The following is a 23,148-nucleotide window of genomic DNA, read 5'->3' as shown; positions in this document are numbered from 1 at the left end:
CACCCATCGAAGCAGCACAATAATTAGTGCATCTGATTAGTTTATTGTAGCTAAACTGGAGAGGTCTTTTATGGTAGTAAAGCCAAACACCACGCGTTATTCTGCAACCACATCATGGGGTGGTGAAGACCAAAGCTTCGAGTTCGGATTGGAGGACAAGAAGAAGATAAGATGGAAAAAAAAAAGAAAAGGTGGCGGGGTGAAAGAATCCTTTGTACGTACGCCACCAATGCTTCTTGATAAGACTACATTATGGGCATGTTGAAGGATAGAAGAACTCCCAAGTGCTTCTTCCACTCGAGCATGCTGATCCACGAACTCCAGAAGCAGCGAAGCTTTGCCGAAAACTCATTCTATATCGAAGGCCATTTTCGTGTGCCACACCTCATGGTGGATCCTTTACCCTCCTCCATTAGATTTCTGCGACGTCCGACGCTGCCTCCTTCTCTGTAATTGCTCTTAGCAATTAAGATCCTTGCACCATTGGAACAGTATCCTACAGCTTTAAATCAGTGACCTAGAAAGTTACCACAACAATCCATGATTGTCCTACACAACTTTGACAGATCGAGTCCCTGGGCAATATAAGTTGCTGAGAGGAGAGAGGATCTGAGGAGGTGGTGTCATTAAAGCCTCACTTTACACCCAGGTGTGACAATTTCCTTGTGAATCATACAAGTCTCATGGGGGCACCATGCATGCCAGCTCTACGGCCTCATGTGATATCTACTGAGATTCCATGAGGGTGTTTCTTCCTGCAGTCCCCTGGACAACCTCATTGCAGCCACAGAGAGTATCTTCACTTTCTCAAAGTGCATGTTGTTGTTCCTTTGGTTGGACAATAAAGCTCTGTAGTTTTAAATGAGGTCCATCTATTGAGATCACATGGACCTATGAAGGAAAGAGCTAGTCCCCGGCCCTTAGAGAACAAAGAAGTTCTGGTTTCGGTGGAGAGATCGAGTTCTTCGGTTCATGGCAGGGAATCCAGACAGACTGGAAGCTGCACACTGCATTCTGCACCATGGTGTCCATGTTCCCCTCCCCACTTGGAGCAATGGACATAACCTCAATGCTTTGATCATCCTCTTTTCCATATACTAAGAGTGTTGCAATATATTCCCCCTCCTTTAGCTTGAAGAGAATAAACAAATCTTAGCTTTTGCAAATGGGGAGATCAAACTCATGCCTTTCTTTGAAATAACAACTCTTAGCCTGCAGCAGCACACAGAAACTGTGTTTCTGACATCAACTACTCATTTTTACAGCTCAGCTGCATGTTGAGAAAGAATTAGTAAACATTTCAGTAATAAAATGCAAATATTTGCTTTCAGGACGCAATAAGCGAAAGTCACACTCTTCAGGGATTATTATGATACTAATTTGATGCTGTTGGTGTATAGATTAATGGTTGTTTTGTGCCTCTTCTACAGACAGCCTTTTTTACCAGTTTCCCATGGTTTCTGCAACTGGTAAACTGTGCATGGCTGTTCATCAAAACTTAAAACCAAATTAGATATCGATTGCATAAGCTTGTTGATTATGGTTTCCCATGACCTCTAACAGCTTTTAGAATTCTAAAGAAATTGTCAAAGGTATATATAATTCACATCTCTTTGGTTAACTAAGAATCACACACAATTTAAAACACAAAAGAATAGATGGGATGAATTTTTTACTTACTAGGATGTCACAACAACAATCATGGCCACCCAATTTGGATTCACATATATATATCTCTCTCTCCTGCCAATCAATTTAAATAAGCATATGTTTTCTGCAGTAGAGTACTTCTTGCCAATATCTATTGAATGTGCTGCCAGGTTAACAACATTATTTCAGTACGAAACTATTACATATTTAATGTCAAAGTTAGCCTAAGCAACTTAAAATCATAAGATGACAGGTGGGTGAGGTGTGACAGCCATCTGCTTATGTAAAGAATTCAAGGTGGCTTAGGCAGTATAGTACCTTGTGATATACTTCTCACCACATAATCTATTGAACGAACGGCTAATTAGGTTTCAAAGTGAACCACAATGCGGTGGCGACAAACACAGCAGTATATTTAGAAGCAAATAAAGTTTGAGTCACAGTTGAAGCTCTCTCTACGTTTTAGTTTCTAAATGTCATTCCAAAAAAAACAAAGAATAAAAAGAGAATAAAGGACTTCCTGCATTTCAAATCAACTTTGATTCACATGCATTATGTGCTGTCAAGAATTACTAATATCAACACTCAAGTTGGTTGTTTCAATAAGACAGATACAAGCATTGCCTAGGCATGTTTGCATTGGTGTGTATGTAATGAGAAATATGCAACTGTCGATTATTTAGGAAATACATTGGTAATGAGAGGTTTAACAAAATAACAATAAGAAATATGCAACTGTCGATTATTTAGGAAATACATTGGTAATGAGAGGTTTAACAATATAACAATAAGAAATATGCAACTGTCGATTATTTAGGAAATACATTGGTAATGAGAGGTTTAACAATATAACAATAAGGTTTCTGAAGGTCAGAAACCAGACTATAACCCATTGGAAACAGTTGAATGAAGATAAAATAAATATTCATTAATAAGTTAGATTAGCATCCAAACAAATGATTAAAATAAAACAAGCTGATTTTTTATCCACAAAAAAAAAGAAATACATTTTATAAAGACAAAAAAAGTATTCATCTGGAGGATTGTATATGTATCGAAAGAAACTCAAATATGAAATAGTTGAGATATTTCACTTTGTATTACTTGATAAGTGAACCAAAGATTATAAAAGCTGAAAAGAAATGGTCCATATATTCTTTTCAAAATCAACTTATTTTAGTTCCCATGGTCTGATATCACAGTGATCGTAATCAATGTGTTGGGTCCAGCCCATATGTAGGCTTGGACAAATTGGGCCGTTCGAGCCCAAATCAGAGAAAGAGAGAAAGGGCAAAATTGGGTGACGGCAACGTGTGTGTGTGGGCAGTGCAGTGCAGCATGCACAGTGAACGCGTGCGGCGTGCCGCGTGCAGAGGAAAGAGGAGAGAGAAATAGAGAGAGAAAGATTAGGTTTCTGAGTTTTCTGCTTGACGATCGGTGGCTAAACGTTGTCAGTTTCGGCCCAAATTTTAAGTGGAGAATCCTTACAGCAAACTCTACAATTCTAATGGTGTTGATCTACAGTTTACCCTCTCTAAGATATTTTCCTGTGATATCCACTTTGTGAGACCTAGAATTCTCTTTTGAGGAGATCCATCCGATGATATGCTAGAGCCAAGATCTATATTCTTGATGTTATTCTGATCCTCTAGTTATTCTAAAGAAGACCTACTGTAAACCTGTTATCATTATTATTGATAGTGGAAGTTTGAGGTGGACTACTTCCCGTGGTTTTTCCCACATTGGGTTTTCCACGTTAAAAGATTTGGTCTCACTGTGTGATTGGTTTTTTGCTCTATTGTTTATGCTGTGCTGGTTAATATTTACATTTGGATATCAAGTTGGTATTTTGATGAGGAACCTATTTTGATACACAAAGAGGGAAAAGAATATTCCGCTTTAATAGGTTTTTCCCAACAAGTGGTATCAGAGCGTCAGGTTGTTTGGTGCTAGTTTTCTTGTGTGATTGAAATGCAGTTAGATGGTATGATTAAATTGAACTCATCAAATTATTCCACTTGGAGACGTCTGATGGAAGATTTGCTCTATTGCAAAGATTTGTATAAGCCTATCAAGGTTAAAGATAAACCTTCTATTATGGATGATGAAGAATGAGAAGTTAAACATAGAAAAGCTATTGCCTATATTAGAAGATGGATTGATATAAACTTGCATGAGCATATTTCAGATGAAATCAGAGCTGATGTTGTTTGACAAAGGTTAGAAAATCTCTTTGCGAAAAAGACAGTGGGAAATAGAATTTCTCTCCTCAGAAGGCTTGTAAATTTGAAATATAAAGATGGTGGTAACATTGTTGAGCACATAAGCCTATTTCGGAGTCTTGCAAACAAGTTGGTTGCTATGAAAATGAATATAGATAATGAGATGCAGGGATTATTACTTCTCAGCTCTTTACCAGAAAGTTGGGAAACGTATGTGGTGACTATTTGCAACTCCACGCCAAAGGGAACTCTAACTATTGATATGGTTAAAGACAGTTTGCTAAATGAAGATGCCAGAAGGAAAGAACAGGGTGAATCTTCTTCTGGTGCATTTGTTACTGAAAAACAAGAAAGACGTGGAAGAAGTCATAGCAGAAACCCACATGGATATAGAGGAAGATCCAAGTCTAGAAGAGATATCAAATGTTTTCACTGTAATAGGCCAGGTCACATGAAGAAAGAGTGTAGGTTTTGGAAGCGAGAACAGAATGAAATGAAGAAAAATGAGAAAGAGACCAATACAGTTGCTGCTGAAGGTAATATCACTATTGTTTGTGATGACGGTTGTGTCAATCTTGTAGCTCAGGATAGTAATTGGGTAATTGACTCTGGTGCTTCATTTCATGTTACTTCTCATGGTGATTTCTTTAGATCTTACACTGCTGGTGATTTTGGTAATGTCAGAATGGGAAACAGTGATACATCTAAGATTGTGGGTATTGGAGATATTTTCTTAGAGACCAGTATTGGGAGCAAATTAATACTCAAAGATGTAAGACATTTCCAGATATTCGTCTTAACTTGATATCTACAGGCAAACTTGATGATGAGGGTTTTGCACATTATTTTGGTGAAAGTAAATGGAAACTCACTAAAGGTTTTCTAATTGTGGCAAAAGGAAAGAAGATTAATTCTTTTTATGTCATGGAAGCTAAGCTACACAAAGGAGAGATTAATGCAATTCGAAAAGGTGAAAGTATATATCTTTGGCATAAGAGGCTTGGACATATCAACGAGAAGGGACTTCAAACTCTTGCTAGAAAGCAGTTCTTACTAGAGTTGCAAGGTACATCTCTTAAATCTTGTGATCATTGCTTAGCTGGAAAAACACATAGAGTTGCATTTCAGACATATCCATCATCTAGAAGATCAGATGTTATTGATTTAGTTCATACTGATGTTTGTACTATACAAACTAGAACTTTTGGAGGTGCTCTTTATTTTGTTACTTTTATTGATGACCATTCTAGAAAAGTGTGGGCTTTTGCTTTGAAATCTAAAGACCAGGTACTCGATGTTTTCAAGGAGTTTCATGTCAGTGTTGAAAGAGAAACTGGTAGAAAACTAAAATGTATTCGATCAGATAATGGTGGCGAGTACAGGGGTCCCTTTGAGAATTATTGCAGGTTTCATGGAATTAAGCTTGAGAAAACAGTTCCTAAAACTCCTCAACAGAACGGTGTGGCAGAAAGAATGAACAGAACCTTGAAGAAAGGATTAGGTGTATGCTTTCTCACGTCAAGTTACCAAAGTCATTTTGGGGGGAGGCTATGAGAACTACAGTTGACCTCATAAATCTTTCTCCATCAGTTCCTCTAGAAGGTGATGTTCCAGAGAGAGTATGGAGATGAAAAGATATATCTTATAATCATTTGAGAGTCTTTGGGTGTAAAGCATTTGTTCATATTCCCAAAGATGAGAGGTCCAAGCTTGATAGTAAAGCAAAAGCATATATCTTCTTGGGATATGATCATGAAGAGTTTGAGTACAGATTATGGGATCCAGTGAACAAGAAGATTATTAGAAGCAGAGATGTTATGTTTCTTGAAGACCAATTGTTTGATGATGGTGATAATATTGAGAAGCCAGAAACCTCTGTTTATATTCCTTGGAGTTTGGGTCCAGTTCCTTCACCTGTAGTTCATGATGATTATGGGGGAGATGAACAAGAAGATCATGGTGGGAATGTAAGTGATGATGCACCTACAGTTGATGATGCTGAACCAACTGAACAGGCACCTCCACCACCAGTTGAGATTCCATTAAGAAGATCCACTAGAGAGCGACAACCCTCTACTAGATATCCTCCACATGAGTATGTTATGCTTACTAACGGGGGAGAGCCAGAAACTTACCAATAAGCTATTCTACATGAGAATAAGAATGAGTGGGTTAAAGCCATGCAAGAAGATATGAGATCCCTGCTTGAGAACCACACCTATGACTTGGTAAAGTTGCTTAAAGAGAAGAAAGCTCTCAAGAATAAGTGGGTTTACAAATTGAAGACTGAAAGCAATAGCTCACAACAGAGATACAAGGCACGACTAGTTGTGAAAGGATTCAGTCAGAAGAAAGGTATTGACTTTGAAGAAATATTTTCTCCGGTTGTAAAAATGTCCTATATCCGAGTTGTTCTTGGTTTGGTTGCCCGCTTGAATTTAGAAGTTGAACAACTTGATGTGAAAACAACATTTTCTTCATGGTGACTTAGAAGAAGAAATTTACATGGAGCAACCAGAAGGTTTCAAAGTCAAGGGAAAAGAAAATCTGGTATGTAAACTTAAGAAAAGCTTATATGGACTCAAACAGGCACCTAGACAGTGGTACAAGAAGTTTGATTCCTTTATGATGTGCCAAGGGTATGGTAGAACCACATCTGAACATTGTGTGTTTATGAAAAAAATTTCAGATGATGATTTTATTATTTTACTGCTATATGTTGATGATATACTGATTGTTGGCCATGATGTTGGAAAAATTGAAAAGCTTAAAAGAGAGCTAAGTAAGTCTTTTGCCATAAAAGACTTGGGAACGGTGAAACAAATACTTGGCATGAAGATTCTTCGTGATAGGAAGAAAAAAAAGATTTGGCTATCTCAGGAGACTTACATTGAAAAGGTTCTTGAAAGATTCAACATGAGTAAAGCCAAAGCAGTTTGTTCCCCACTTGCAGGTCATTTCAAGCTTAATTCGAAACAATGTCCTACAAGTGAGAAAGAAAAAGAAGAAATGTCCAGAGTGTCTTACTCATCTGCAGTAGGTAGTTTGATGTATGCTATGGTTTGTACTAGGCCAGATATAGCTCATGCAGTTGGAGTTGTCAGCCGATTTCTTTCAAATCCTGGAAAGGAACATTGGGCAGCAATGAAATGGATATTAAGATATCTAAGAGGTACTTCCAGGTTATGTTTATGTTTTGGTAATGATGAACCTGTGTTAGAAGGTTACACAGATGCAGACATGACAGGTGATACTGATTCCAGGAAGTCCACTTCGGGATTCTTGATGACATTTGCAGGAGGAGTAGTCTCTTGGCAGTCTAAGTTACAGAAGTGTGTTGCTCTATCAACCACAAAAGCAGAATACATAGCAATTACTGAAGCCTGCAAGGAAGCTTTATGGATGACAAAGTTTCTATAGGAATTGGGCTTGAAACAGGAAGGATATACTGTTTACTATGACAGTCAGAGCGCCATTCACCTCTCCAAGAATTCAACATATCATTCTAGATCCAAGCATATTGATGTGAGATATCACTGGATTCGTGATGTGCTTGAGATGAAAGAATTACGGTTGGAAAAAGTGCATACTAATGAGAATGGATCAGATATGTTAACAAAGTCTTCGCCTAAGGAGAAGCTTGAAGCATGTAGGCGAAGAGCGGGCTTGGTACAGCCCACCATATGAGCCGGCGGGGGAGAATTGTTAGGTCCAGCCCATATGTGGGCTTGGACAAATTGGGACGTTCGAGCCCAAATCAGAGAAAGAGAGAAAGGGCAAAATTAGGTGACGGCAGCGTGTGTGTGTGGGCAGTGCAGTGCAGCGTGCACGGTGAACGCATGCAGCGTGCGACGTGCAGAGGAAAGAGGAGAGAGAAATAGAGAGAGAAAGATTAGGTTTCTGAGTTTTCTGCTTGACGATCGGTGGCTAAACGTTGTCAGTTTCAGCCCAAATTTTAAGTGGAGAATCCTTGCAGCAAACTCTACAATCCTAACGGTGTTGATCTGCAGTTTACCCTCTCTAAGGTATTTTCCTGTGATATCCACTTTGTGAGACCTAGAATTCTCTTTTGAGGAGATCTATCCGATGATATGCTAGAACCAAGATCTATGTTCTTGATGTTATTCTGATCCTCTAGTTATTCTAAAGAAGACCTACTGTAAACCTGTTATCATTATTATTGATAGTAGAAGTTTGAGGTAGACTACGGTCCCGTGATTTTTCCCACATTGGATTTTCCACGTTAAAATATTTGGTATCACTGTGTGATTGATTTTTTGCTCTATTGTTTATGCTGTGCTGGTTGATATTTACATTTGGATATCAAGTTGGTATTTTGATGAGGAACCTATTTTGATACACAAAGAGGGAAAAGAATATTCCGCTTTAACGTTTTTCCCAACACAATGTAACATCTTCATATGAGAAGACAAATATCAACCATATATAAGATTTAACGAAGACCTTATTAGTTGATGTCCCTGGAATAAGAGGGGGTTTAAAGCAAGGTTTTACTTACCGAATCGTACCGCCCGGTACGGGCGGTACGTACCGGTCCGAGAGGCGACCGGTATGCGGACCGCCCCCTACCGGGCGGTACACGCAAAAATATCCCGTATCGGCCGTTACGGGTAATATCGGGCGGTAACGGTCGAAATTTCGACCGTTACTGCCCGGTACCATTCGGTAACGGGCGGTAACGCAGCGCCTTTCTCGGCGACGTCGCCGAGGCGACATGACGTCGCCTTTTTCGGCGACGTCGCCGAGGCGACACGACGTCGCCTTTTTCGGCGACGTCGCCGAGGCGACACGACGTCGCCTTTTTCGGAGACGTCGCCGAGGCGACACGACGTCGCCTTTTTCGACGACGTCGCTATATATATATATATATATTAAATAAACGTCGCCTCGGCGACGTCGCCCCGTGTGGGGAAGGAAAAGGCGACGTCGCCGAGGCGATGCAACGTCGGCCAATAAAAAAAAATATATATATATAATATATATATATACATATATCACTCGGTATACCGCTCAGTATACCGTTCCGTACCGTACCGAGAGATCGTCGAAACTCCGGTACGGTACGAAATTTCAAACCTTGGTTTAAAGGAACCTAAGTTTTTCATTATTATAAGAATGACCTGCTAAATGATAAACCATAATTATGGACTAACCTAATTCTGCTAGACTATAACTGACAATAAGAATGCTACAAAGGCATGAATCAGGATCAATACATTGACAGGTCCTAAAGATTGTCTGATAGGTCAAAATTTCAAGAAAGACAACTTATCTGAGTTGGAAAACATAGATACCTTGTAGCACCAGATAGTTGTAAAGAATTTGAACAGATGGGGCAGATGTGCATTGAACAGGTTGCAGCTTTATGACTTCCTAAAATACAGCTTTGGATACGTTTATACACCTGAGCCATAGACTTTGATACTTAACCATGCACATAATATTATCCAGTCACATTTTTATACACTGGGAAACACAATCATGACATTGGAATTCATAGAGTAATCCAGGTTACAGCCTCACCACATCAAGTTTGCTGTTTTTTGTCATGCTAGATGTTCTGAGATTACAAAGTAAAGCATCGCGTCCAGTTAGTAAAACCTGAAATAAGTCATTGACTTGTTGTGAGAGGGAATCTAGCTCATGGCCAAATACCTTCCCTCCATCTGTCAAAGCTCTCATGCATTCTTGCAACCTTTGCCTACCTTGGGAGTCAGCATCGTTTCTTGGTGTGTCCATTTCATCCTTGTTAAGGTCAATGCTTAGCTGTGCTGGTTCTTCTTTATAGGACTCTCTTGGTGTGTTCAACTTGTCTTTGTCAAGGTCAATGCTCGGCTGTCTCGGTTCTTCCTTGTAGTCAATTCCATTTGTTAAAGAATGGAACATCAGTGCATTCATTTTGAGTGCTTCCATCTCTTTCAATATCCTAACTTTTCCACTCTGCAACTGACTCCTAATTTCCTGATTCAACAAAGATTGCAAATCGTTAAACGCTTCTAGCCATAAGAACCCATCAGCTACATGCATGTCCATCAAGGGCTTTGAGCAACCCGTCAGTAGTGCTGCAACGACACTGCAGGTGAATAGGGTCATGACCTCGACTCCATAGAGGGCTCTCATTAGCACCCTCCCTTTGGCAGAATTTTTGACCTTTGACAAACAAAGAGTGACTTGAAGAGTCTGCAAGATGGCATGACAACTTTCTAGCTTGTGACTTGTAGAGTTTGTCTGTTTTAGCCAATCATCAAGTGATACATGGGCTCTCCTCAATTGTTCAGATGAAGGAACACTAGTTGAGATGTCCAAGATATGCAGCACATATCGAAGCAAAAGATTGCTTTGATCAAGTCGGGTAAGCTCAGCGCTCAATGCATTGCAAATGTCAAGCACCTTCACGCTGCTGTCCAAGTACATATCAATCCAATTCTCATCCCAATCAGAAACAGGGAATTGAAGTTCCATTATTAATGTCTTAATGTTAGTGTGGACCTCTGATATGGATTTAATAGCGTGTCTTGTCCAAGACAAAGAAAACACATCTGAGATTTCCTTAGGCCGAAGTTTTCTCATGTTTTCTGCAAGGTTTTGCTCAAAAGAACTCAGTAAGGCAAGAAACCTTGATGAACCCTTGTGAGCAGTAACCCGGAAAGGATTTCCAAAGTGGAAAAAGATCCGCTGTCCATCATGTGGTCGGCTCATCTTTTATTGAACTGCAGAAAGAAAGAAACTAATCTTTAGAACAATTTAAATAAGTTAACATGATAAAGAAAGCACAAAACACAGAAAGACAGATGATCAAAGATATTGTCAACATTCTTTTAAAGAACACTTTTAACAGCCAGAACTCTTAAACAACTGATCAGTAAATCCAAGAGACGAGTAGAGTGACACAAACAAATCTTAGTTGTTGCTCTCACATGCCCTGAAGTAATCAAGAGTTAACTTACTTCAGTATGGCACATATTGGTTTAACTTGTTATGTCCCACAAATTAAAAATGCTCTGTAAAAGGAACAAGGTGCCCTTGTTGAGCTTTTAGTTCATCTGATACTGCATACAAGCATACAAAGTGGAACCCTCTCCAGTTCTGGTTCCTTAGAAATATATGTTGTTTGTAGTATATGTGTGAACTTTTTATTTCATAAATTTATCAAAATTCTTACTATAATTTTAATAAATCATAACAACTACAATACAGGTGTCTTCAGATCATCTCACTTACGATAAAAATCACCAACCCAGTGGATTTTCATGCTTCAGTGTTTCATTTAATCACAAAAAACATGCACCCCAATGCATCCTAGTGTTCTAATTGTTAATTTAAAATCCAATGCTTCAAATAAGTGTTGGATGCAAGCCCACTGTTAGACAGAGTGCACAGCAGTCTTGAAGTCAGATCAGAACTTTGGCTGATCAAACTGACTTTCAAGTGAAATCAGTTGCATACCAAGCTGATCTCAGCAGGCCTACATCAATTTTGATAAGTTGACATAATAACAGCTTGCACTCTTGTCACCACCCATAAGAAACAGAAATTTAGGAGAACTCTTAGGCCCTAGAAATAAGATACTTTATTTCATTCTAAAACTGCCGCAATGCTGTGCTAACTTTTTTATTTTTTCATTCTGGAAGACTGAAGCTGCTGCAACATAATTGTGCCTTTGCTAATAACTAAATGGTAGAAGTCTGATAACTTTGTAAACTTCTGCAAGATATATTGGTGTAAGTTGTTAAGCAAAATATAAGCTTGACATGTTAAACAGACTAGAAGGGAAAAAGAATCTATGACTTCGTTAAGCTAATAAACGTGACTTAGACAATCATGCTAATAATCAAACTGAACTCTGCTGCTACTTTTGCTGCTCCAAGTTGGTCCAAACATCAGCCTAAGTTTAATAATCCAACAGAAGTACTTAATTTATCAAGTCTCCAACATGTATCCAAGAAGTAATCCATGAGTACCAGCATGCAACACTAAACCTTTATGTCTAATAGACAATATTTGAGCAAGATAGTAAAATGTTACGGTAAACTCACACTCTGCTTCTACTCTAGATATCTTTCCTATTTCCATCATTTAGATAAAACTTGACCAAATGAAAATTTGCCTGACAGAAAAGCAATCAACAAACACAATCGATTTGCACATAATCCTTATTGCCAAGATATTTTTGATGAATCAGCTAGTTTGATAGAAATACTCCTCAGAAAATGACCAAGAAGATAAATCAATGCCCATTGGTTGTCCCTGTCCAAGGCAAGTTCATGCTGTTAGAGCTAGTCCCAGAAAATTTACCAAAGAATAATTTTGGCAACCCAACAAAGACAATAAAGCGGAAAAAATAAAAGCGATAAGAACACTATATTTACGTGGTTCGATCAATTGACCTACATCCACGGACGAAAGAGGAGCAAATCACTACTATAAAAGATGGACTATTACAAATGCCTCAGGAAGGTGTTCCTAGGCCATAAAACACCCAAATCTATTAAACAAGAAAAACCCAAACTATAAGCCCAAACTATTTAACTGAGTGTGGACTTAAACACAAAGCAAACACTTAGGTTTTTCTTGTGGTGCATCTGACTTCAAAGCTCAGGCCCTTATTTATAGTTTAAACAGGAGATACCAAACTTGATTTTCTTGATGTGGGACTATATGGGACTTGTTAAACTAACAAATCTCCACCTTAGCATGTCCCAACAAACCTTGTTCCACCTTCTTCACAAAAGCCCCAACGGGCAATCACCAACAATGAACACCAACCAAGTCCAAGCACTGCTTGAACTTGTAAACCGGAAGAGGTTTCGTAAACATATCAGCTGGATTGTCTTTCGTATGAATTTTCTTACCCGAAGGCGGCTTCACAAGATCCCAAATTCTATTCTGATTGAGCGATTCAATTTCTTCATTCATCGCGATCAACCACTTAGTGGAATTATCACAAGAAACTGTATCTGAGTAGGAAGTAGGCTCACCAACTTCACTTGTTTCTTCAGCAACAGACAAAGCATATGCAACCAAATTTGCATATCTTTGTGGTGGTCGAATATTTCTCCGTGATCTATCCTTGGCTATAGAATATTGCTCTTCCCCTTGATCAACTTCGTCAGTAGACTCAGGACTATCTACTGGTATTCTTTGAGTAGAAGAGTTAGACTGAAAAGAATTAGAACTACCAATCTCAAGCTCCACTTGCTTCTGCGCACTATCATTTGTACAACTAGTAGATTCTTCTTTAGAAGATAACATAGATAATTCATCAAAAATAACATCTCTACTGATTACAAATTTTGGGGATTTGGGATTAGAACACCATAATCTGTATCCTTTCACCCCAAAAGCATACCCAAGGAAAATGCACTTTTTCGCTCGAGGCTCTAATTTTCCTTCATTTACATGCATGTATGCTGGACACCCAAAAATTTTTAAATCAGAGTAATCAGCAGGAGTACCTGACCAAACTTCCTCTGGACTTTTAAAGTTAAGTGCTGCAGAAGGAGCGCGATTGACAATGTAACAGGCCATATTAATCGCCTCTGCCCAAAAGTCCTTTGTCAACCCTGCATTTGAGATCATACACCTTGTTCTATCTAAGAGTGTTATGTTCATACGTTCGGCCACACCATTTTGTTGAGGCGTCATCCTAACAGTGTGATACCGAACAATTCCTTCATTTTTACAGAATTCATCAAAGTCACCTTCACAAAATTCTATGTCATTATCTGTTTGAAGCTGCTTAATCTGTTTACTTGTTTGCTTCTCAATCAAAGCCTTCAATTGTTTAAAGGTTAGAAAAATAACATTTTTTTGTTTCAAAAAATAAACCCAAACTTTCCTAGAATAATCGTCAATGAAAGTCAACATATACATGGTACCACCCTTAAACTGAACATGAGCTGGACCCCAAAGGTCTGAATGAATATAGTCAAGAGTACATTTCGTTTTGTGAACTGCCGGAGAATTGAAGCTGACTCTTTTTTGCTTTCCAAAACTGCACTGTTCACTGAAATCTAGTGGCCCAGTATTCTGTCCGCAAAGTAGACCCCTTTTGCTCAATATGCTTAAAGGTTAGAAAAACATCATTTTTTTGCTTCAAAAAATAAACCCAAACTTTCCTAGAATAATCGTCAATGAAAGTCAACAAATACCTGGCACCACCCTTAGACTGAACATGAGCTGGACCCCAAAGGTCTGAATGAATATAGTCAAGAGTACCTTTCGTTTTGTGAACTGCTAGAGAATTGAAGCTGACTCTTTTCTACTTTCCAAAAATGCAATGTTTACTGAAATCTAGTGGCTCAGTACTCTGTCCGCAAAGTAGACCCCTTTTACTCAATATGCTCAAACATTTTTCGCTCATATAACCCAAACGCATATGCCATAATTTGATGATGTCAGAATCAGACAATGATGATGGCGAGACTGCAACTGAGCCTGTGACATTAGTCCCCTGCAAAATATATAAGCTACCAGACCTACAAGCTTTCATAACAACAAGGGCACTTCTAAAAACTTTCATAACTCCACCTTCAGTTGTGTATTTACACCCAAGAGCCTCTAGGGTGCCTAAAGAGATAAGATTCTTTTTTAAATCAGGAATATGTCTAACATTAGTGAGCGTCCTCACAATACCATCATGCATTTTAATTCGGATTGTTCCTCTACCAATAACATCACATGCTGCATTATTGCCCATCAAAACAATTCCACCATTACAAGATTCATATGTGGAAAACAAATCTCTATTAGGACACATCCGAAGCATATACAAGGCTTTAAGTTTATCCCACATGCTCTTAGCCGTAGTCCCCGTAGCTACCTCCCGTAAAACCTCGTCAGAGAGATTTAGAATAATGCTTGATCGGGTCTTCTTATCCATACCCGCAAGATCTTCCTTTGATGTACCATCTGGAATGTTCTCAGCTTCTTGTAGTGCCAAATCAACTCTGTCTTGAACCAGAATGGCCTCCATCTTGAGTTGCCAAATGCCGAAGTTGACATTTCTGTCGAATTTCTCGACAACAATCTTTGTTATTGTCATCGTTGTCAAAAGATCTTGAAACCAGGCTCTGATACCAGTTTGTCAGAGCTAGCCTCAGGAAATTTATCAAAGGGTAATTTTGGCAACCCAACAAAGATAATAAAGCGGAAAAAATAAAAGCGACAAGAACACTATATTTACGTGGTTCGATCAATTGACCTACATCCACGGATGAAAGAGGAGCAAATCACTACTATAAAAGATGAACTATTACAAATGCCTTAGGAAGATGTTCCTAGGCCATAAAACGCCCGAATCTATTAAACAAGAAAAACCCATACTATAAGCCCAAACTATTTAACTGAGTGTGGACTTAAACCCAAAGAAAACACTTAGGTTTTTCTTGTGGTGCATCTGACTTCAAAGCCCAGGCCGAGATACCAAACTTGATTTTCCTAATGTGGGACTATATGAGACTTGTCAAACTAACACATGCCAATTCTCAATAACACAAGGCAAGTCAAGCAGCACAGTGGAACTCAACATCGTAACCCAGCCTTAATAGATATCCATGGATCTCTAATGGATAAAGTGACTTATTCCTCCTATGATGTCTCTTGCTCTACTCATTAACGGAAAACTTGCAGCATTGGTTACTAAAATACAATTGCAATGTGTGAATCGCATTAAACAAAACAAGGATATGAAGAGAGAGCTTGAAGGAGCAAGTAGCAGTCTAGAATTGCACTCATTTTCTATAACACGGATCCTTACAAAGACAAAGAAAAAAAAGGGCAAGACAAATGAATAATCTAATTTTCAAGGAAGGAAAATCAAGGAATACATATATTCCATGCAAAGTTGAGGACTAGTATGTTTGTCACTATAAATTTAATATAGCATACATCCCCAACACATCTAGAGACCCCAGGTTAACCCATTCTAAACTGTATCTAACATTTATTTTGTTTGAATTAGAGAAGCATATAAAAGATATAAAATAACTAAAAATATTCAACATTTCAGTATTATATTTTTTTTTTACAAATACTATTGTAAATTAAAGTTTATACTAACAGTACACATGCTAAACTTATATTTAGATGGATAAATGTTGAAAATTACATATATAGTCTTAAAAAAGAAAAGAGAAATGTCCAAAAGAAACAGATATGAATATATCGAAATAATACGAACATTGAAGCACAAGACAATGCGCTAGCGCAAGAGGTGACAAGTTCATCATAGGGAGACGAGCATAACATTGAAAAATTGGGTTACCTTTTCTCTATCTATCTATCTACCTATATATCTGTCCGATCAACAACAGCGAAGTAATCTCCGGGAATATTATGGACACAAAAGGTCAATTTAAGCCCAGATCTCAAAGATAAACCCCCTAGAACGAAATTAGATAGCTGACGACAACGAGAACTGGCATCTCGATCTTTATAGAGAGATCCGGCGGGACGATCTACAATTTCTGCACGCTTTCACAGATATCTTTAAATCTAAAGGACTTTGAACGGATCAAAATCCAGAAGCGAAAGAGGAAGAAAAGTAAACAGCGGCGCCGAGGAGACTTTAAAAGAGAGAAGACCTAAGAGTCGAAGCAAAGCGAGAGGAGTCGTCGTACCTCAGACCGAAAGAATGGTTATGCTCTGAGGAAAGGAACGGAAAAGAGGCAGAAGGCAACGAGTGAGGTGCGAGGAAACTTCGTTTATTAGTATCATTTTCTCCGTCTTCTTCCCGTTGCCGTGTTCCGATTTCCAACCTTGCGGGCTAAGAGATCACATGTGTACATCAAGACAGCAAACACCATTTTATATGTGATAAAGAGTGGACTCCAACGGAACAGGGTTGCGGTCTTTCTTCTCTGTGGCTCGAGACACCAAGTTTGAAATGGCAAGCGAACTGACGTCTGATTAAAATCACCGACAGCTGTAGATCCTCTCCAAACCTAGTTGTATTTCGAACCTTACAATGAGCGCCTACCGACCGTCCATGGCTATAAGCGACGAATAGGATTAGAAACTTATCCCGATCATAACACGAAAGCTAATTGGAGCTTCGAAGCTCGCTGAGTCAACAACAGGAGGTGGGTGAGACCCAGCTGGCAGAGAAAATTATACGAACCGGTGGGTCCCGGTCCGGCTTCACCTCGGATATCAGATAGGGTCAAAACTACCCGCAATAATTACAGGGAAGAAACAAAGTTTTCTATCCCTAATTGGCTAAACATCACATCCCGATAGGTCAATCCGGTAAATACGCGTTGGCGTTTCCCTTTCACACGTCGTGCTTGATTGAGTTGACCAGGAGTCAACGGACTGGTGAGCCGAAAAGACATGTTTAATTGGGCCGGTCCATGGATACCCATGCAGCTCATCGACACATTGAACGAGAATGGCGAAGGGGAACCGACGAGGCCGGTCCATGGAGACCCATGCAGCTCTTCGACACATTGACTGAGAAAGGCGAAGGGGAACCGACAACGGCAGCGAAGCAAAAGGGCGATAGGGTAACGAAAGAAAGGAATGGAACGAGAGAGAGAGAGAGAGAGCGATCTACAACTGTTATGGTGCTCTGCGTGTCCACCAGATGGAGGTCCGACCTTATCACCATTCCACTTCCGATGCCTGGTTTTCCATCGGCGTTTGCATTAGAAGCTTTCTAGAATTTTAGTTAGGAAACGGTCACCGTTGAGAGAGAGAGAGAGAGAGAGAGAGCGATCTACAACTGTTATGGTGCTCTGCGTGTCCACCAGATGGAGGTCCGACCTTATCACCATTCCACTTCCGATGCCTGGCTTTCCATCGGCGTTTGCATTAGAAGCTTTCTGGAATTTTAGTTAGGAAACGGTCACCGTTGAGAGAGAGAGAGAGAGAGAGAGAGAGCGATCTACAACTGTTATGGTGCTCTGCGTGTCCACCAGATGGAGGTCCGACCTTATCACCATTCCACTTCCGATGCCTGGCTTTCCATCGGCGTTTGCATTAGAAGCTTTCTGGAATTTTAGTTAGGAAACGGTCACCGTTGAGAGAGAGAGAGAGAGAGAGAGAGACTCGTCTTACAGTTTTCCTTCTCTAAATACATAAATACATGACTGGATGCAAATGTACACACTATAATCACTGTGTAAATTGCTCTCTCTACTGCTGATGAGGGTTATAATTATGATAAGACTCGCGTGACATCAGCTGTCCCGGATGATGCATCACGCCTCTGTTGACCTGACGAGGCACCTGGTCAATGTAGATCGGAACGCCTACCATGGTGCATTAACGTCCTGTTCAGGTTCGATCCCTCATGCCACGCCAACGGCAATGTCAGACACTACCATAAGTACGGTCCTGCTCCCTGCGGGCCAGCACATCAGGCAACAGTAATTCTCACTATAAAAACCCTCGCGCTCCGAGAAAAAGGATGAGAGAACTTAGCTAAAGAAACCCCCCGCGACTACCCACTAACTTGATCGTCGGAGGGGTCGGGTCGAGCTTCCCAACCCGACCTTTGTGCAAGTGCGAAGTCGGAGGTCGTTCACTAAACGCGCAAGCGAGGAGTCCTCTCCCGATGGAAACGGCGACCTCGTCCCGATCGGACCAACGCGATCGACCGCTTCAATAGTCTCGGGAAACGTTCCAGGGAGATCCCCTATCATTCGGACCCGAACTAAGCCGCGACAACCTCGAGGCCACCGCTTAATTGTTTACACAAACAACTGCTATATATAGTAGTGCACGTGAGTGCAGGGTCACTCGGAACAAAGGAATCGGACAACACCATGTGAACCAGAAGCAGGACAACTTACATACTTGATCTATTCATGAGGTGAGTTTCCTCGTATCGATCCACAGTCGACAGCAGACCAAATGTTCTGGGGGGGTATCGATGGAGAGAGGGGAGCTGCGCCATCACGGTCTTTGTCACAAACAACTGGTGTGCAACCCTCGGGCGTATGGACGTATGATAATATCCTCTTCATGGAACGAGGGATCATGAGCCCGCCGCTAGTTGTTGTCGATGACGTGCGATGAGCGCGTGACTTGAGTCGCCTAGGGCCACCGGCCGATCGGTGATTTGTTCTCGGGCAATTCGTCTGGATCGAGTCAAACTTGGACTCGTGTCAAGCAATATTCGGCCTTGTTGGAGTCGAGTCAGGTTCAGATCAACAGATCTTAGGAGAACATATTATTGTTAAACCCTGCAAAATCATATCGAGAAAGTTCTTAGGAAAAAAATATTATTGTATTATCAAATTCGAGATGCAATAACATATTATCGACTCGCTTAATCTTATTATTATGATGTTGAGGTATCAATTGCATGAGGTGCCGATTCGCGTGATGATAATGTGTCGTTCAACATTATGCTGAGCCATGACGTATATCAATTAAGACATTCCTTTTGATCACGATGATGCAAATCCGGCCAATTGATGCTGGCAGTTGATCATCAGCCGGCACCGATTTAAATGTACATCATTCATCATTGTTGTCAATTCATTTAGATATCCATCAGCTTCAATTGTATTCTGAATACAGTTGTCTCTATTTATACCTACCTATCTCCCTTAGCAAGCGACAATTTTGAGGTTATGAATATTGTAAATGTCATCCCTTAAGATACACTGTCAGAGTCGTCTCTGGATGACTTGTGCAGTTGCCTGCAGAGCTCAGTTGCAGCTGCCCATTTCACTCGCATGAGTCATTCATATTCAGGTCGTCGTCGTTCACCCGTAAGCAAGACGAGTGAGCAATCCGTGCAAGCAAACGCATATGGTTAAGCATCTCGATCCATATTCTACCTTCAACTATGTTGATTCTTCTGCGTACTCGACGGAGGATTTGACTGCTGGTTCTTGTCATGTAAACTGCACCTCCCTCGACCACCATATATCTACCGGCTTCGCTGTATGGACCGTATTAATTAGGTGATGCTAACTCCAATTTGTTGCGTCGGAGTAAATGCGATCAACTGCTTGCAGCGCCTTTCACGTATCGTCTGTGGTCACCACCACCTTGCGGGTACTGCTGGAGAGGCAGTCGGTGGCCTTCGCTTAAAGAGGAGGCGGAGAGGAGATGGTAGAGAACAAAGAGACGCGGGGAGATGGAGTCGGTGGGAGTGGAAGGGGTTGCGAACGAGGTGAGGACAGATTACGAGAGCGGGAAGACGAGAAGCCTTGCATGGAGGCGGTCGCAGCTCAAGGCTCTGCAGAGGCTCCTCTACGAGGAGGAGGAGGGCATGTTTACGGCGCTCAAGCAAGACCTCGGCAAGCACCAAGCCGAAGCTTACAGAGATGAGGCATCCATCGCCCACACTTGTCCACAGTCGTCCTCTGAATTCATTCCTCCTCTTTAATTCTCTTTTGTTGTTGGTCTGCCATAGGTGGGGATTCTGATCAAGTCCGTCAACTATGCGTTGGAAAATCTGAAGAAATGGATGACTCCCTGCCGGGTGTGTTTTACTTTTCCTCCTATTTCCTTTTGTTGTTCGAGCTGGAAGACGGTGTTGAGGTTGGTGACAGGTCCCTGTACCGCTCCTGGCATTTCCGACGCGCGGAGAGCTGGTGCCCGAACCCCTCGGCGTCGTTCTCATCTTCTCTTCTTGGAATTTCCCTATAGGTTTGCACTTGTATTCTCCCCGCAAGATGTTTGCGCTTTTGTCTCGGTGGTATAAACCGATATTGAGCCGTCACTTATTGTTGGACCTTTCTCTTTCGGTGACGGCTCTTTGAAGGTCTGTCCTTGGAACCCTTGATCGGAGCTATAGCTGCTGGAAACGCGATCGTTCTCAAGCCGTCGGAATTAGCTCCTGCATCATCCAATTTTCTAGCAAAAAGCGTGCCCAAGTATTTGGACAGTATGTCGGTGAAGGTCGTCCGAGGTGGCCCAGATGTTGGTCAGAAGCTCTTGGAACAGAAGTGGGACAAGATCTTCTTCACAGGTATCAAACAGAGCGCAGCGAAATTGCTTCGGTTTGCAGGTTTGGGCCAACATTGCGAAGGACCAAAGAACAGACCACGAATTGGAGACTGGCTTTGGGCAATCTACTTATGAGATCTAATACTGGAGTTAATTTGATATAATTTAATAGGATATGACGTTCATCATCTTCCGTGACATGGCTTGGTTGCGCAGGGAGCTCGCGCGTTGCCCGCATCGTCATGGCGGCTGCCGCAAAGCATTTAACGCCGGTTGCTGTTGAGTTAGGTGGTAAATCTCCGGCCATCTTTGATTCCCTTAGTAGCGCCCGAGACAGAAAGGTACAGCTTTTAAACCTAAGAGAATGGTGTCATCGGATTCAGGGATCAACACGCTATGTCCTCTTTCTTCTTCATTTTAGCTTTGTTGTTCTCATACTTGGTTTGGAACAGGTGGCTGTGGAACGAATAGTAGGAGCGAAATGGGTTCCTTGCTCCGGGCAAGTCTGCATAGGGGTCGACTATGTTCTTGTGGAAGAGCAATTTGCACCGATTTTGGTATGCCGGACAAGAAGAACCGCCGCTAAATTCCGACGCAAATGTGTTCGACGAAATATCTCTGACGTGTTTTGCCCCTGCTTCTGATAGATTGATCAGCTAAAAGCCACACTCGAGAAGTTCTACCCAAGATTTGACTGCTTATCCAGGATCATCAACGAGCAACACTTCCAACGTCTAAGCAATCTTATCAAGGATCCGTCGGTGGCCGCCACCATCATCCACGGCGGCTCCCTCGACTCCGAGACACTGTGAGTACCGACATGCTTTCCCTTGTCGTCTTCGAGAACGGAGCATGTAACGAGAGAACCACCTGCGTCTCTGCAGGTTCATCGAGCCGACGATACTGCTCGACCCCCCGCTGGATGCGGAGATCATGAACGAAGAAATATTTGGCCCGCTGCTTCCCATCATCACCGTGTGCGGAGCTTCCATCACCATCTGCATCTCGTTGCTTTTCGATGCAGCATCGTTCATGTCCAGGTTCTGACGCTGCCCTCTGGTTTCCAGCTGAAGAAGATCGAGGACAGCATCGAGTTCATAAGGGCCAGGCCAAAACCCCTCGTCATCTACGCATTTACCAAGGACGAGAAGCTCAGGAGCCGGATCACAGCTGAAACATCTTCCGGAAGCCTTACTTTCAATGACACCATGATCCAGGTACTTTCTCTCTGTAACCTAATCTTCATCACTCCATGGCATCGCTCGCGATCCTTTCACTGTCTCCTTGTAGTTCGCTTGCGACGAATTGCCATTTGGAGGAGTGGGTGGGAGTGGGTTCGGACAGTACCACGGCAAGTTCTCCTTCGACATGTTCAGTCACACGAAAGCCGTGCTGAGGAGGAGCTTCCTGGTGGAGTTCACGTTCCGGTACCCGCCATGGGATGCATGGAAGCTGCCCTTCATGCGATCCGTTTACCACTTCGATTACGTCACTCTGCTCCTTCGCCTGCTGGGCTTGAAACGAGGCTGATCTCCACACGCAGCCCACTGCTGCTTGCTGCCATGATCACTGCTGCTATTATTTGTCGAAATAATAGACTTTATTTACCTTTTGACATTATCAATCGATAGGATAATACAATAATATAAAGATACAAAAATAAAAATAGAACTTTTAATTATTTTTATTTCTAAATAATCGAACAGTCGAAGGAGGTGATGACGTCACCCACAGAAAAGCATGTTGCACGGTGTGATCGATTTGATGTAGCGTAAGCGTAACTGCAAAGGCTCCTATTCCAAGTACGAGTCGTCCAGCCAAACAGAAGTGGGTCAGTGCAGCGATCGACGGAACTGATTTCAATTATTGCACCGAATACGAAGTGCCACCTGCAACTTAGACAGACTACAAATCCGATCATCGCTGGCGAATAAGAACTTTATGTCTCCCATTGCATTTTGACCCACCCTTCACACTCACAAAGGAGAATTGACGTCCAAATTTCATCAAGGAGTTGGGGATCGTACGGCCATCGTCGTGCCAACAAGGTTGGGTTGCTAAAAGCAGAGAAGGAAGAACAGCAAAAGCTGCTTGCACGTGGGAGCAGCACCCTCCCCACGTTACTCCGGTCAAACTTTTCCAGACTGTTGTGCATATTTATAGAGAGAGAGATACATGTATTTTTAGGTATCTCTTGCCTTCTAAGCTTCTTAAAAGGGATTCATTCCTTCCGTCTCTTCTTCTCGTGTCAGGCTGCTCCCCTGCTGCGCCTCCCGTGTCAGCTTACCCCAGCGATACAATTACTCGTTAATGCCTTAATCGTGCGTGTACAGGTGTCCGTTGGACC

At 41.4% G+C, this 23,148-nt stretch overlaps 2 protein-coding genes across 11 annotated transcripts; one reads left to right on the top strand and one right to left on the bottom strand.

Moving 5' to 3' along the window:
* Window positions 1-9: 9 nt before the first annotated feature.
* Window positions 10-16,660, bottom strand: LOC135645425 (UPF0496 protein 4-like). Of its 8 annotated transcripts, XM_065163784.1 has the most exons (5): window positions 16,514-16,660; window positions 11,930-12,140; window positions 9,188-10,603; window positions 1,681-1,813; window positions 10-1,270 (listed from the first exon to the last, which is right to left on the bottom strand). In XM_065163784.1, the coding sequence occupies exon 3, from the start codon at window positions 10,590-10,592 to the stop codon at window positions 9,405-9,407; it is 1,188 nt and encodes a 395-aa protein (XP_065019856.1). In that variant the 5' UTR covers window positions 10,593-10,603; window positions 11,930-12,140; window positions 16,514-16,660; the 3' UTR covers window positions 10-1,270; window positions 1,681-1,813; window positions 9,188-9,404. The 8 variants fall into 8 exon arrangements, with proteins under 8 accessions (XP_065019856.1, XP_065019851.1, XP_065019857.1 ...); XM_065163779.1 differs by having other exon boundaries at window positions 10-1,813; XM_065163785.1 differs by lacking the exon at window positions 1,681-1,813.
* Window positions 16,661-19,838: 3,178 nt separating this feature from the next.
* LOC135646219 (aldehyde dehydrogenase family 3 member F1-like) lies at window positions 19,839-22,703 on the top strand. 3 transcript variants are annotated; one of them, XM_065165538.1, is made up of 10 exons: window positions 19,844-20,181; window positions 20,266-20,334; window positions 20,405-20,501; window positions 20,617-20,823; window positions 21,018-21,142; window positions 21,254-21,358; window positions 21,449-21,609; window positions 21,686-21,776; window positions 21,869-22,018; window positions 22,092-22,421. In XM_065165538.1, exons 1-10 carry the CDS (start codon window positions 19,987-19,989, stop codon window positions 22,329-22,331), a joined length of 1,440 nt encoding a protein of 479 aa, XP_065021610.1. In that variant the 5' UTR covers window positions 19,844-19,986; the 3' UTR covers window positions 22,332-22,421. The 3 variants fall into 3 exon arrangements, with proteins under 3 accessions (XP_065021609.1, XP_065021610.1, XP_065021611.1); XM_065165539.1 differs by lacking the exon at window positions 22,092-22,421 and adding an exon at window positions 22,508-22,703 and having other exon boundaries at window positions 19,957-20,181; XM_065165537.1 differs by having other exon boundaries at window positions 19,839-20,181; window positions 21,869-22,488.
* The last annotated feature ends 445 nt before the right edge of the window (window positions 22,704-23,148 follow it).

The sequence above is a fragment of the Musa acuminata genome, chromosome BXJ3-8 (assembly GCF_036884655.1).
Source record: "Musa acuminata AAA Group cultivar baxijiao chromosome BXJ3-8, Cavendish_Baxijiao_AAA, whole genome shotgun sequence".
In the NCBI taxonomy this organism is placed as follows: Eukaryota; Viridiplantae; Streptophyta; class Magnoliopsida; order Zingiberales; family Musaceae; genus Musa; species Musa acuminata.
Note: the sequence above shows the minus strand (reverse complement) of the source record. Positions and strands in the feature narration are given on the sequence as shown.

Coding starts and splice junctions, on each gene's coding strand:
- LOC135645425 (XM_065163779.1), bottom strand. CDS start 10,592: ATGAGCCGACCACATGATGGACAGCGGATCTTTTTCCACTTTGGAAAT.
- LOC135646219 (XM_065165537.1), top strand. CDS start 19,987: ATGGAGTCGGTGGGAGTGGAAGGGGTTGCGAACGAGGTGAGGACAGAT. Junction 20,182..20,265: donor CCGAAGCTTACAGAGATGAG/GCATCCATCGCC, acceptor GGTCTGCCATAG/GTGGGGATTCTGATCAAGTC. Junction 21,777..21,868: donor CGCTGCTTCCCATCATCACC/GTGTGCGGAGCT, acceptor TCTGGTTTCCAG/CTGAAGAAGATCGAGGACAG.